The 15,811-nt window shown below is 34.8% G+C and overlaps 1 protein-coding gene across 15 annotated transcripts in view; it reads right to left on the minus strand.

The window, feature by feature from the left end:
* ULK4 (unc-51 like kinase 4) overlaps positions 1-15,811 on the minus strand; it is a 246,775-nt gene that overhangs the window by 170,944 nt on the left and 60,020 nt on the right. For all 15 annotated transcript variants that reach the window (XR_011093978.1, XR_011093980.1, XR_011093979.1 and 12 more), the window contains exons 21-25: positions 13,805-13,987; positions 9,462-9,589; positions 4,851-4,984; positions 808-929; positions 447-503 (exon numbers count right to left, since the gene is read on the minus strand). Coding sequence is in view for 11 of the 15 variants with exons in the window: in XM_068674629.1 (XP_068530730.1) it covers positions 447-503; positions 808-929; positions 4,851-4,984; positions 9,462-9,589; positions 13,805-13,987 (624 nt within the window). In the remaining 4 variants the exon portion in view is untranslated. The remainder of the gene's footprint in view (positions 1-446; positions 504-807; positions 930-4,850; positions 4,985-9,461; positions 9,590-13,804; positions 13,988-15,811) is intronic.

The raw sequence follows: 15,811 nt of genomic DNA on the forward strand, positions 1-15,811 counted from the left end.
TTGTTGCCCTCCTCTGAATGCGATATTCAAGGTGAGGCTGCATTAACACTACATATAGTGGGAGAATCACCTCTTTCGATCAGGTGGCTATGCTGTATTTAATGCACACAAAAATACATTTTGCCATCTTGGCTGCCAGGGCACGCTGCAGGCTTATGCTGAGCCTGCTGTTGACCAGCACCTCCAGATACCTTTCTGGAGAGCTGCTCTCCAGCCTGTACTTGTGTACTGCATTACTCCATCCCAGGTGCAGAACCAGGCATTTACCTTTGTTGAATTTTATGTCATTGATGATAGTCCAAAATCAAAACTAAAAAAAAATATATTCAGAATAAAGACCTCTCTCTAATTTATTAATGTAATGTAATTTCATTGCATTAATTACCAAAGTTTTATGCATATGTATTTTTTACAAACAAAATTTAACTTATGATGGTTATACTCACAAGTAAGGTCCCATAGTTGAAAAGAAACTCCTCTGTGACTATCCTGGGACGAAATACCTATTTGAATTTAGCAAAAGTTTTAAAAGTTACAGTAACTGCATACATTATGACCAGAAAAAGTAAAAACATTTTTTCACAGCCATGTTGAAAAAGAAAGCAAAATATATATTTATCATTTGAGTTGTCCTACAATATGCAAAAATAAGGTTTACATCTTTAACACTGCTACTTAGCTCAAATACCCATCAACCTAATTATACATTAATAAAAAGATCTATTTAATCTTTTAAGCAGCAGAAGTTAGATATTGTGAGACTGCAAGAGTTTGTACTTTGTTTAAAAATTTTTGAAAAAAATGTACCTGGGATGTCACTAGATGAAGTACTACAGGCATCATGGGAAGGCACATCTTCAGCTGTTTGGCCTGAAGCGTTGATGGGTGTTTGCGTCCAGAGACATTTGTTAAGGCATTGAGAATGTCACCTACAGAAAACAACATTTCAGACAGATCTAACATAACTAGTTTGCTAAACAGCACAAAATGACTTATAAAGCATCTCTGTTCCAGTATCCTCACTGCAATCCCATCTTCTCCCTCCTGATGAAAGTAGTGGTCATGTGAGTGCATGATGATTAAAAAAAAAAAAAGGCTGATCCAACACTTTATCTCCTATTTAGTTTTCAGACAGGTCAATTTCCTGCTCCAGCTACAGAGATATAGAATCAAAGAATCACAGAATGCTTTGGGTTGGAAGGGACCTTAAAGATCACCCAGTTCCAACCCCCGTGCCATGGACAAGAACACCTCCCACCAGAGCAGTTTACCCAAAGCCCCATCCAGCCTGGCCTTGAACACCTCCACGGATGGGGCATCCACAACTTCTCTGGGTAGCCTGTGCCAGTGCCTCACCACCGCAGAGTAAAGAATAAATCTTCCCTCTTTTAGTTTAAAGCTATTACTCCTTGTCCTATCACTAGAGCTCACCAAGAGCTTCACCATATTTTGGTAACGTTATACTCAAGGAGTGTATTTTTCCTGCAGCAACAGTAGCACCAGAAGAAAGAAATAAGCAATGTTCCCCACTTCCTCAAAAGCCTTCCACCTGCTGAGCACGCATAAACACAGATTTAACAACGACGTTAATTATCTAAAGAACACTCTCATGATCTCACAGAAAGAGGTAGCAGCAGGTCAGTGAGAGAACTTAGTCCATAACAAACCTCAGACACAACAATGAGGGAACAAAAATCTAATTTCAGTAGTGAGAACTGTAATTCAAACTTCAGAGGAGAAATATAAAAGCCAAGGAACATTATGCTGAATTTGTCTTACGTTATTGTCTCCGAAATCCATGACCACTTCTGCATGGAATAAAGAATAGAAGAAGCAAGAGAAAAGTCACATGCAAAGAAAGAAAATCCAGTCCTTTTAGCCTGAAATATTATAAGCCAAATCCTGTCTTTAAAAAACACTTACTATATGTTTTCCCTAATGAGAGAGCTACACAAAACTGTAAAAAGGAAACCACATAGCTATTAAACAAATAAAGGACATGATTCAGTATTTTATACAATTTTCATGTCAGAACAGGCCCTTCCTTTAAAAGAAAGTCACAGGGTTTACTCATGTTGAAAAATAGCAATGCTTTTCCTCTGCTCCTATGGAGTACAGTTTTCAACAAAGGCAAAATGACAGAGCCAGGCACTAAATTACATTGTAAAAATACTTATCCTTAAAGATTTGAATCATTCTATAATATATTGCTCATGAAAATGTTGCCTAAAACTCTCCAAATACATAAAACAAAATATTGTCTTTTCATCAAAGCATTTTTCTTTAGAATTACTAACAAAACCGCAATTCAACAAGACCTCTCTGTGATTAACAAATAATCAGTTGAACCCTCCACTCTCTTTCTATATATTTGTCTCACAACCACCACTTCTGCCAATTTGTTGATAAATAGATGCAGTTGTTTCAATTCTTAGTGTGATCTAAGCAAATTACACCTATCTTCTAGAGAGAGGTTATATATTAAACATACCTGAATTAAATTTCTTTGTTACCTACAGCAACTGAAAACTTTAAAATTTATCCACATGATTATCGTTTTATTTCATTTATTTAAATGTATCTTCAATGGCAATTTCTACAACTTGTTAATCTATTTGGTTTATAGCTACATCTGGTGGAAGAAGATGGGATCAGTAAGGAGCTTAACTAAATGCATATTAAAAACCACCTAGGATTAATTCTAAATCAACAGTTAAACTGTTTTTAACTGTTCCACCTGGCAACTCTCGTCATTTTTCCGACACACTCATAACTTTTACCTCCTCAAGCAGAACATAATCCTCCATCATACTTACAGCAATAAAAAAGAAAAAGCCTTCTGACAGATACGGACAGAAAATTTAATCTCAATAAAAACAATCAAAACACAAATCTAGCTTGAAAAGGAAAACAAAGCATAAAAATAAATAAATAAATAAAGCAGAACCCATATTAAAGAAACAGATTATTTTGATTTATAACACTTTCAAGCTCTGAGAAAATATCAGGGCCTACTGCATTAGTTGCATATAGCATACATAGATAGTAGAAGGTGAATTTCTGCCTCAAAACATTTATAGTTTGAGACTTCCAAGTCCTACAATATACCCAAATGTGAACCTGATTAATCAGAAAAGTTAGAAAAAGAGGGGGGGAGGACTAACTGTTTGCAACAAGGCAAAAACCTGCATTATCATAAGAAGTAAAGTTTCTTTTAAAATAGCAGCATGACCATTGGAACTACTGACCTTTGCAGTGCTACTACTTCATTTTCAATATTCTAGCAATAATGTAACAAGAAGAAACATAAATCAGCTATCATCTCATAGAAAAATAAAGCAGTGATTTTTTTTATTATTTTTATTTAATGACAAGTCATACACAATCACGGCTGAGTTTACTCCATTTCTTTCTTGAAGACTCTCAGCATTTCCTTCCTTGTGTTGCTATTTACCTTTCTTACTCTGTTCTCTAGGAGATCTCACCCACCAGCTTTAATAAGCATTTTAATGTCAATTATTCAGACTGGCCACATCAATCTCATATTCCTTTTTGTCTTTCTCCTTTCGCCTCTTTCCTTCTCTCCATCCTTTTCCCCACCCCTTTTCCATTTCTTCTTTACTTCCTCCTATTTCCTCCTCTCAGTTCCTTCCTTCTCATATCCACTTTTCCTTTTCTTCTTTTTCATTTTCCTCCTTCTCTCTTCTCTTTCTTTTCTCCCTCCTTCCCTCTTTCCTTCGTTCTGAATTAATTCTCTTAAATAGAAAATTTATCTTTCCTCATACATCATACAGCACAGCTTTTTCCAGGAAAGACAGTCTCACTCCTACTCATCTGGGGTCATTTTTGTGATATCTATTTTATTCAATATAAAACTGATGTTCAAATATTGCCAACAGATACTCATTACTTTTTCAAGATTGTATTCCTTCTGTCTAAACACTCAAAATACTCATCCTGTTTCATCACCTTCTCCAGATTTTCAGGTTAACTTCTTTCTACTCCAGCTTCTTCTCTAGTTGCCCAAAGATCAAAATCATGTCCTGCAATTTGCAGGTTTTGTCGTATTTGCCCAAATGCCTTTCACTGTTCTATATGCTCTATGACAAGTTAGAGCATATTCAATGTTGACAACTTGTTGACAGGACTTCAGCTGCTATACCCAAGCAAATTTCTATTTGAACATGTACAACCAATACAAAGTAGCTTTTTGTTGTTCCAGAGACTCAAATACTAGTGAAATTTGAGCAGATACACATAAAATTGGCCAAATGCATATCCTTAGCACAACAGCTCCTTTGCTGGAATGTCAAGTTTTTATTCCTAAAGCATGAAGGATGGGGCAAGGTAGCACTGATGCCATCTCAGAGAAAATCTTTCCATCTTTTCTTCCACATGAAGGGATCAATTTCAGATTATCTATAAATATTCAAGTATCTAGGCTGAAATATTCCAGAAAAATTACTTCAAGCAAGTACTCAGCATACATATTTAAGCATAAATGATTAACACATACTCATGGATATACTGTGTTATATCTCTCCTTCCTCTGTGCTTTATAAGGTAAGTTTGTTTTTAGAATTTCCTATCTTTGGAATATCTTTAGAACATCGATAAAACTTCTTGTACAATTGGGCCTCTTCCCTGACTGAATTGAATCCAGCATTCAAGATTCCAATACAAAATATCTGATCATGACATGACTAAGAAACTTCATGAAGCTGATAACATCCAAACTTTATGTGATCAGAAAACACGATCTTTCCACCTGTATATTTAAGGAAATATTTAAGTGCTTCTCAAGGGAGTAAGCAAAGGTAAGATCTGTTTAGTTAACCAACTCAATTTACCTAGAATTCCTGGCAGCTCCCGCACAATGTGATAGATGAGAAGATCCAGGCATTTTGACAGGTATTCATTGCCGCTTTGCTGCTCTTTTCCTGGTGTGGTCTTTCTGCTGTCTCTTTCAATATACATCACAAGTCTGCATTTAACCAAATGCAAAACATTACCTCTCATAACAAGAAAATGATACTGTAATCTCAAAAATATTACTGAAGTTGGCATTTCTAGTACCCATGGTTAAAATCAGGAGAATATATTGGTGTTGACTCTGTAATTTTTGTTGAAATTTTGGGCTCCCTTTCAAATAAATCAATTTTTAATATAACACAAATGACAGTGCCAAGGAACAACAACCCTTAAGCTCCTGTTAGTACAGCTTTACTGGTTTACCAGTTTAAATGAAGATATGACATAAGGAGTGAATCTATTAGAGAGAGACTAAATTTAAAATCCACTTTATTTTGAAACATATGACCAATATATGCAATATGAGCAAAGACTAAAGACAGTCTGTTCCAATGTGCAAGAATTTCAAGAAACAGACTAATTTAAGTCAATGTAACAGGTGATCAATCTTTTGATCAAGGAACTCCATACAACATTATTCACACTATAGCCTATCCAAATGTTAGCACTACTAAGAATGGCCATAGAGAAAGAAATAAAAGTCTAACTGGCCTTACACTTTTCTCTCAAAATTTGAAGTTCACAATTTCTCAAGACAAACTCAGTGCTTCCATTCTAACTGACAAGTGCTGTATAATTATGCTGTTCTGCAGAATGACATTTTTCATGGTAAACTACGGTAACTGATTTATTAGCCATTGGCTAACTTACAAGAGGTAGCTTTAATAATACACCTATAACAGAATGCTTCAGGCAAGATTTTAAAATGCTCATTTGAATAGATAGAAGGGCCAGTCCTTCCTTTAGGGGCCTAATATTGACATCTTTGTTTCATATTCATACTCCCGGGAGGTCTGGCACACAGAACCATCAGTCACTGGTGAGTGAAATCCATGCTCTGATTCTTAAGAATGTATTTCAGTATGATCCCTTTTCTTACCTACCCTTACTATAATCAACTTATTTAACCTGCCTAAGGTGTATAGAACAGAACTGCAGGACTAGCATACTCTTTTTTTTTTTTTTAATGCTATTAGATGTATATTTCCATCATAGAGATGATTTACTCAGTGAAGTAAAAATTTTGCACACAACACATGAAAATCATGCAGGTGTTGCTAAAATTAAGTTACACATGATGACTAATAAAACCACTGTCTAGGAGGACAAATTTGATTCTTTTAAAAAAGCTTTAAACATGTGTATTGCATGATATGAACATCAGTGAACTTGTACACACACAAAAAATGTTGTTTTGAGAAAAACATTGAAGAAGAATGGATCAAAAAGGGAAGGATTGCAGAGAGTTAACTTATCTATAATAACGGTTAAGATGTACTGCTTTAGAACTGTTCACTTATAAAAATGACCAGCAGGAATAAAAGGTATATAGTTAAAATTCAGAAGACTAAGCAGAGAAATTGTAAGATGTCTTCATATATACAAAAAAATTAAAGAGACTAAATTGCTTTTTGTGTTTTCTGTATTTAGCCTGTAGAACTGAAATTTCAATGAGAAAACAACAAGAATTTTTAAGTGTTAGGAATACCTAACAATTAGATCAGCTGGCAAAAAGAAGTTATAGGATATCTACCATTTTTCACCAATGGTTAGAAAAGTATTTTTTAAGAATAGATTAAACAAAGACTTTGATCTGGATCAAGTGGATTGACTTTGCAACTCTGAAGGTCTCTTTATAGACTATTTTCTAAAATTCATTTTTTCTCTTACCTGAGTGACATTTATCCTCACATCCATAAAAATCAGCTTTAGGCATCTATAAAGTTCAGCTACAATTCTACCAGCATCTGAATAGGGTGGGGGTGGGAGGGGACTACAGGGGGTTGTATATGTGCTGCTAGGATGAGCTGCTGCCAGATGACTGAACTTGAAGCAGGAGGTTTCTCACTAGCAGTCTTTTCCCTACAAGAGGTTCTTCAGAACACTACGTTCAGATACTGAGAGCCTGCCAGGAAATGATAAGTCTTGCATTCTCTAAGGACATATACAGTCCATTTACCCCGCCAATTCATTTTTAGTCAACCTCTGCTACTATAAAAGGATTAGAATTTTTAACGGATGTTTAAAACACATATATCATTTATTTTATGGAGTTGCAACATTGGGTGGATCATGCTAGTTAGAAGATTCAATCCCTATCTTCCCTTCACCCTTTTTTTTTTTTTTTTAGTTTGATAAAAGCTTGCTGGATTTTTTTTGGGTAATTGTTCCCTTCTGCCTTCCTTTTCTATTCTTTTTCTCAGCCAAAATGACTGTTTTTCTGGGCCAAACTTAGAACTGAAAGGTCAATAGGCTACGCGAGACCTGAGATTGCAATAAGTCTCTGGGTAAAGCTTTTCCTCTGAGAGCATATAGAAGATGTGAAAACTAAAAATCTTTGGGAGGTTGGGATGGTTGGCAGAGAAAAATTTTGGTTAAAAGCTACACTATTTTACAATGCACATAGCTAGACTAAGTTGGCCTATAATTCAGATGAATGAATCTATGTTGCTACTTTCAACCTAGAGTTGCGAAGGTCTGTTGTAGCTAACCATGTATAAGTGAATTTCAGCTTCTATATTCATCTCTGTCTTACAATAAACTGCATGTTCATCCCTTAAGAACAGACTCCACATGTCTATTTTGGACTGAGCTTGAACATGAAAAAAATCCCTCTGCATCTGTTAGCAATTGTTAATGCCTTTACTACATTTTTAGTAGAAAAATCCAGAGTTTTACTTTATATTGCATTTTTACTTATAAGACTTCTTATTTAAACAAGGAATGTTAAGATCCTCCTTTTTGTTCATTAATAAGTTATAACAAAAATGAGTACAGCAATTATATCACCACTTCTAAAATGTTCTTATTTTAAAATAACCATGCTTTTAAAGTAAAACAGCAACATTGTGACATCTTGGGTTGTCATCACAACAATGGACTGATTTTATCTGGGATGGAGTTAATTTCCTTCATCATAGTGGTGCTATGTTTAGGATTTATGCATTGATAACACACACAGGTTTTCACTATTGCTGAACAGTGCTTACCCAGCATCGAGGCCTTCTCTGTTTCTCACACTGCCCCTCTAGCAAGGAAGCTGGGGAAGCACAAGAAGCTGTGAGAAGGACACAGCCAGGACAGCTGACCCCAACTGACCAAAGGGATACCCTATACCATATGGCATCATTCTCAGCAATAAAAGCTTGGAGAAAGGAGGAGGAGGAACTTAACATAGAGAATTTTTAAAAATAAAATGGGAAATCTCTTCATTTTCACCCACAAAGATTGATTTGTGAAATATTTTGTGGGAAGTCAAATGGCTGCTGTCTAGGAAGCTAAAGAAGAGATCAGACAAAATTGTCACCAAGCTGTAGACTGGGAACTACCATTAGACAGAAAAAATACTGTTCTGTCATTATCTACGCCTTAAATTATTATTATAATATTCTCCCTCCAAAGATATTTTACTTTTTTCATGATGGTCTGTCAAAGATGCTTTTTTATTATACATCATGAAACATACAAGAAAATAGAAATAAAAAGGCAATCTTGATCATCAAGTATAACCATCTGAAGGTTAGGCATACAGCTATTACATAACTCACATGCACAGAGCAGTTTATTTCCATTATTTCTACTAAAAGATTATCTCCCACACCCTCCAGTTTTTCCTTCAGTATTTGTTCCAGAGTCTTCCATACTACTGAAGTCAGCTATGTGTTTAGAACGCTTTGTTCCCCATGACATTTTTTATTTTTAAAGTACTTTGTTATTCTTTTCCAGTCATATAATGACACCCCAAAATTGATGTATAGGTTAAAAACACGGGTACTGAATTTGTACCTAAGCTACCTAGAAATAAGGATTTAAACTCTTTTTCCTTATCTACCTGGTTTTGTCTTCAAACTTAGTGTAACTATTTTTAAGATAAAGCAAGGAAATTGTTTCTGTACTAGAGATTATCTTCAGTCTCTATCTCTACATTTGCAATACAGGTCTCAGTTTTTCTTCTCCTTTCACTTACATCAAGCCACATGCATGTTGCTTTCCTAATATTTCTTATAGTCGCTGTCACTCCACATTTGAACATGCTAACCAGTGCTATATTTACATCCTTTCTTCATGGCTTTTTCTCCTTGTGCTCTCTCTCATCTGAACTTCTGTCATTCCTTTATTTTCATATCTTAATTTACCCAATGACCTTCAAAGCAAAATCTGCTTCTTGCTATTGCTATCTAGGACCACAAGTTCCTTTAAAAGGCTCTCCCTATAAGCCAAAGTAGCTTCCCCTTGTGAGCGATCATCACCTGATGACAAAAGAGAGAACTTTTTTTGTGATATTCTTGTAAACAAAAGGATTCATATTGCACAGAAAATAGTTGATTCCTAATACACTCACTCAAAAATACTAAACATTTAAAGTATTTCAGGTACAACTTTGAAAATAAGCATTGCATCTCTGATTTTAAGTTCCAGTAACACCTTACCTTGCTTGACAACTGAGTAGCAACATCTCCCTGTTATTAATTAAAACTTGTAACAGGACCAGAAAGGCTTTTGCTCGTATGAAAGTTGAAGGACTTTCAAGTAAACGTGTAATTGTAGTCACAAATTCCTTGGTGGGAATAAACACAAAAGCGTTAATATTATCCTATGGAAAAGGGTTAATTACATTGTATTTTATCACCGTATCCATTTAAATTTTCCTAATTTTATTTGCATTTCTTGTTAGTATGGGTATCAATACTTTTCATGCCATTCTCAAAGCAAACAAAATCCGTAAAACACAACTAAATAAATTTTGTCCAAGAGAGACTGGCCCAGTGAAAAGCTGCTCTGTACAACTTCTCAAAAGCTGCAGCATACAAACACTATCTACAGTAGTATGTCCAAAATGGACTAACAATCATTAAAAAATATCTTGCCTTAAGTATATTTTAACATATTTATTCTAAAGGACGGCTAATAGTTTTTCAGAATATATGTATTTCAGCACAAATAAGATCAAATGTTCTCATATATATAGAAAGATTAAACACCTCTGGAAAGCAAGAATATTTTGCTCTTACTTGTTGGAGTTACCATGGGTTAAAACAGCATTGTCAATTAAAATCAGTTACATCAAGCTCATCTGAGAATGCTCTAATGATCTGGCTTAAGACATATATGCAACTTTCTTTCTTTCTTTATTTTTTATTTTAGCTGGTCTGAGCACTGCAAAACAGCAATAGATTATCCAAAGAATATCTGCAGCACATCTTTGCTGACCTACAGAACTCAATACATCAGAAAAGCCCAAAATTGCTGAAATACTAGTACATTAATTATTAATTGTTTCATTGTTTTATTGTTCTTCCTTCCTTGCAACTGTTTGATGTATCCATGGAGATTCTGAAGGGTAAGGACACTTTTCATTACAACCGAGCACACTCTATTGCAACAAGATCATAATTTTATAACCTACATTCTTGGTAATGCTGCAAAGCCAATTCAAACTAAATCATGAAAAGCAATTAAGTTTTTAATTGGTTGCACAAGGGGAATACAGACCACTATTTCACTGCAGAAGAAACTCTGAAATTGCTCTGGCAATTATTTGTTGTATTCTTCTGTATTTTCAGATTTGCTTCCTATGAATTGCAAATACCTCCATAATATTGTAAGTCAAGAGTTAGAAAGATTTTGGTAAAGACACTTATATCTCATTAATTCATACTGATGTTGGCAATAGTGTCAACATCAGAAGTAGCTACTTGTCTACACTTAAGGGAAAGACAAGGAATTGAGAGAAAAGTACCTGAAATATGAGAGCAATGTTATAAATGTGTATTTTTCAGTGCCATAATTGGATATGACCAATATAAAAAAAAGACTATGGCTAACTGTGCAAAGAAACAATGCAACTGTGACAATGTATTGCTGTATTTTTTATGGCCATAGTTTTGGTATAGTAAAAAATACAGAGTTCTGAGATTCTTTCTGGTGATATAATAACAATAAATTAAAACAAACAAAAAAAAACAAACACAGAAGAAAACAATAAAAAATAATTCAAAGTTACAAAATCCTTTTGCAAAGCCCATGTCTGTTAGCTTTCACCATTCATGTCCTGAAGTGTGGTACAGGAGAATCTGGAGTAAGAGACACCCTGATCATGCTGCTGAGTCATGAGGGTATGATTTGCACAGGGATTAACTGGTACCATCAGTATCCACACCCAGGACCGATGGTTTCTCTGCACACTTATCAAAATCTCAGTTGTTTTTTAGTCGTTCAAAGTTTACTCTTGAGAGCCAGATGAAAGCTATGAAAGACTTTTTTTTTTTAATCTGCTGCTATCATTTGTCAAAGATATTTGATTCTGAGTTCTTTTTCCACACTTTATTTTAAAAACATCATTTCGGATTTTTTTGTTTTCCAGGTTTCAAGACAAGAAACTAAAATATAAAGGCTCTGTATCAGAGAGGGATGATTCCCACTTTTTAGCTACAGTAATTCTATGAAGATTTATATTAGTATGGGTGACCGAAGAATGGCATTTCTCCTTTTAATTCTTTTGGCTTCTATTTTAGTTTTATTACTATAAACCTAAAATATTTAATTATAACTAGTTTTATTCTTGTTCCTGAAGAGAGTAGAAGAAAAAGGTAGGCTTAAGTCTTGTAAGCTAAGGGAGTTTCCAGATAATATACCCAAAGCTAAATGACTTCTATGTTGAATTTGTATCTTTAAGCACATTTTAATATATTGGTTTGTGATTTTATTAAAAAGACAGTAATAAATCTGTCTTTACCTTCTGTATAGCTCTGAGGTCCTTCTACCTCTTAAGCTATAGTACACAATAATTCTACAAAAGATTAAATACTTGGGAGACTGGCACTAGGCATTTGCTTTTTCTTCTTCCCTTCTTTCATTAGGACGGACTTGTGTGTCATGCTCAGAGAATCTTGAAAAGTGCATGGATTATTACATTCAGCTTTTAGCAATAAAACATTGCTAGTAATGTGATAGTGCCTGGCGGCTCAATTCAGGAGAAGGTTTATATTTTTAGATCCTGTTCAAGAGCAATAGAAATACAGTTTCTGCTTCCAAAATCCTACAATCTAATTTGAGGAAGCAAAATAGCTAGACCCTGTTTGTCAGCATTTTGTAATAGTTTTTAACGTGCAATATTTTTTCAGTTACAGCTTTGGGAACTAATCCAATTTCTGTCATTAGTTTGACATATGCTGTTAGAAGAACACCTATATCATCTATATTTCAATTTTCTAATCTAAAAAATTGCAATACTTGGTCACAAAACATTTATGACAATTTTTTAGTGATTAGGCAGCAATTTTAAAGTCACAGAGTTTCAACTATTACTTTGTATTTTTTCTGTAACTGGTTGGAGAACTTCAGAGTTGATTATTTTTACATATGTCAAAAATTTGATTCAAGTAGTTAAGAGCCCCCGTATCAGAAAGGCAGTCCTTTTGGCAATGCAAGTCTTACATAAACAACAAATTCTTCACATAAAGCATCATGCTGTAGCCATATGCTTGCTACACATCGCTGTCTTTCTCCAAATGTTTAAGTGAATGTTCTTTGAACAGACTTCCCTGAATATGTCACCAACTTGCACCAAGACGCACTGTTAGAAACTGTGACATTACGGGACAATTTGCCACTTGTTGATACTGTTGTAGTGGTGTCTCTGGAAAGCTTAAGGCCAGCTGACAGGCATTTACAAAAAGCACACTGACAATTCTGACAAGGAAAGAAATGACTTTTAGGAAGAGAATGACTGACTTCAGGCTGCAAGAAGAGATTGGTGGAAGACAGTAGATTATTTTTTTTCATTTAAACATTATTGCTAAAACAATATTTATAGAAACCAAATGAATATCTCTCAAGCAAAGCCTAATGTATTTTTATAGTCAAGATGAATGTCAGGTTACAGCACACTTCATCAGAATGTCTGATAAAAACATGAGCTACAGTTCCTATTTTCTTTGTAATTTTTATTCTCTCCAAGTGGAGATGGATTTCTTTTGTTTGCAACTTGTGCAGAAGTACTGTCAAAAATTAAACACTATTTCTCTAAACATGGAATATTTTGGTAAATGAAATGGAAAGCTTTTAATCATCTCTTCCAAAAATTATATTATACATACATCAGAACTAGTAACTTTATTCAGTGGTATTAAAATGAAAACCAACAGCTATTTAAATGCTAATTTCCAAATGCAAGACATTTCACGTACAAACTAGCCAAAGTCCTTTAAGGATAGCATAAAGTACAACTTTAGATTAACTCAAGACACTCATTTCTCTTTTAAATGTCTAAGAGTGTTCCATCCAAGTAGCTGTCATCATTGTTTTTTTTATTGCTTTTCCTTAGTGCCATTATCAGTTATGGTCATGCTAGAGTTTTCTAAATCGACTGAATTCCAACTGCAGTAGCAATTTATATATCCATTAGTATCAGCTCTTGAGAATCAGAGAACAAGAAAAACCATGCACCTCATTATTTATATTTTCAACAAACAAAAATATAACATCAACATAAATATAATCTATATTACATTAAAAGGTGGTATTTTTCTCTAAGTAGCATTTTCTGGAGGACATTATTAAGCCTTTAAAATGTTTTTTTCAAGTAAGATGTTAAATCTGCATTTCCTACTTTTGAGTAAATTTAGAGATCTGTTCCTAATTTCCAGCTATTCAGATACCTAAGTGATACTGAGTTAAACATTTTGAAAATACAAAAGCATTATCACAGGCATCTTTAACTTTCCATTAGTGAAATTCCATGCCATTGAATATTGTTAATCTGAAACCAAACCTTTTCTTGAATCAGCCTCTGCAGATGAATCCCGCATGACAACATTGCAGAAAACATGGTGAGCATGTACTGCTGAATTTTGCATATTCCAGTTGCCAAGGAATTCAGGACAGCTGTTAATCCCACTTTTTCAATGACGCTCTGGAAAGCACTGGGTGAACACCGAGTAATTCTGCATAAAGCCTGCAAAAGTCAAACAAATACTGCTATTTAATGAAATTTTTATCTCAAAAGAAATAACAGAGAATAAAATAGTAACAACTTTTCCAATAGGTTAGGAATATGGAGAATTTACATAATTTCAATCATAAGATAAACATTCGGGGAAAAGGCTATTTTTTTCCTCTTTCTCTCGCTCTCTTTTTTTTTCTTTTTTTTTTTTTTTTTTTTAAGACCTGGAATTCTTCTAAATGTATTGCTACACACCCCATGCAGCTGAAACTGAAATCTTTTCAACAACATCAAGCAGAGTCATATTACCCTCTCTCTCCAGAGGATGATGTGTTGTCATAGTCCACGTCTGGGACTTCAATCAGTAGAGAATGTAGACAGTATCAGATAAGCCTGTGTCAGAAAGAAGCACATATAGTAGAAAATACTAAGATGGCTCACACCACAGAAACACCCCATGAGGGTGCGCATCTTTCTTCTCTCTCTTTTCTGGTGAACACTCTCCACTCCTGTGGTGGACATAACCTGATGATGTAAGAGCTTATTATCTGAAGTTCATCCAAAAACAGGTTTCATTTTGCCTCAGTTTAACTACTTTAGCTCTAGATATTTGTTAAGAGGCGCTGTTTAGTATTGCTAATATACAAACTCTTCTCCAAATGGCAGATTTACAAATGTCAGTGAGGAAAACAGTTCTAACAGAAAATGCAGATACCGACTGTGCTCTAGAGAAGTAAGCACAAACTGTCCAGTGTACACTAACTTAGCTGTTTCATAACAAACATTATCAAATGACCTCCTAGGTGGATTAATCTCCAAATCAACACAGCTTTTCCTTTGGAAATTCAACCTTCAAGACACTGTAACTGCTTTTGCAGTCTCCAGATAAAGAAAATATGACTCTTCAGAAATTTAAAATAGCGTTTCATTTTCTTTGGTTTGAGAGTAGCCTTAGGATAGGAAAAAAGATTAATTATTTCATTCACATTAAAATCTGAATTGGTTTTAGGAAACTCTGAAGGCAACTTTATTCTGTGAAAAGTACTCAAAATTACCAATCCTTTGTTCTCTCCTGACCAGCTATATTTAGAAACTGCTTACTCAGCATGCATTCAGCAGTGAGCTCTCATTTAAGAGGAGAGAAAAAAAGGAATAAAAAAGATATTAAGCCAAGAACGTATGTTTTTAAACAGACATTTTATTGATGCTGCTCATGTTTCCTATTTTTCCTTGTCCTTTTTGGTCCTGGAACACTACCGATTGCAGCTTTTCCTCCCCCTTCCCCTTTTTTTTTTTTTTTTTTTTTTTTTTTTTTTTTTACTTCTTTCTTAAACCATAGGCAGTCAATTTCAGTTTCTTACTACAGCATGGTCTATTTCCCCAGGGATACAATCCAGCTCTTCATTTCTAGTCTGAGTTCTCAAAATGAGCACGCACAAGGTATGAACATTTACAAAATGTATCCTTGAGGGTCGTATTACCAGTGAATTGTTGGGACCTGGGGAGAGACTGTGCCAAAGCATCAGGGGCGATGTTGGTGAGCTAACATGGCAAATGTGGAGTTGCCAATGCCTTGGCTCTTTGCTATGAACCTACTCAAAATAGGGTGACCATGGCCACAAGGCCATCAAGATCACCTGCAAGCAAACCTCACAGGAGAGATATGACTGTCTCCTAGGACTGTTTTAGAGAAAGCAGAAAAGCTCCGGCTGACCAACGGGGGTGAAGCTTTAAACTCCCATTGGCTAGTATGTCACTGAGAGCTATGTTGAATGAGTGAAATCAACACTTCATCCAAAAAGCAGAAGAGAGCTCAGTGGGGCATAGAAGACATTC

This window comes from Anas acuta, chromosome 2, assembly GCF_963932015.1.
Source record: "Anas acuta chromosome 2, bAnaAcu1.1, whole genome shotgun sequence".
Classification (NCBI taxonomy): Eukaryota; Metazoa; Chordata; class Aves; order Anseriformes; family Anatidae; genus Anas; species Anas acuta.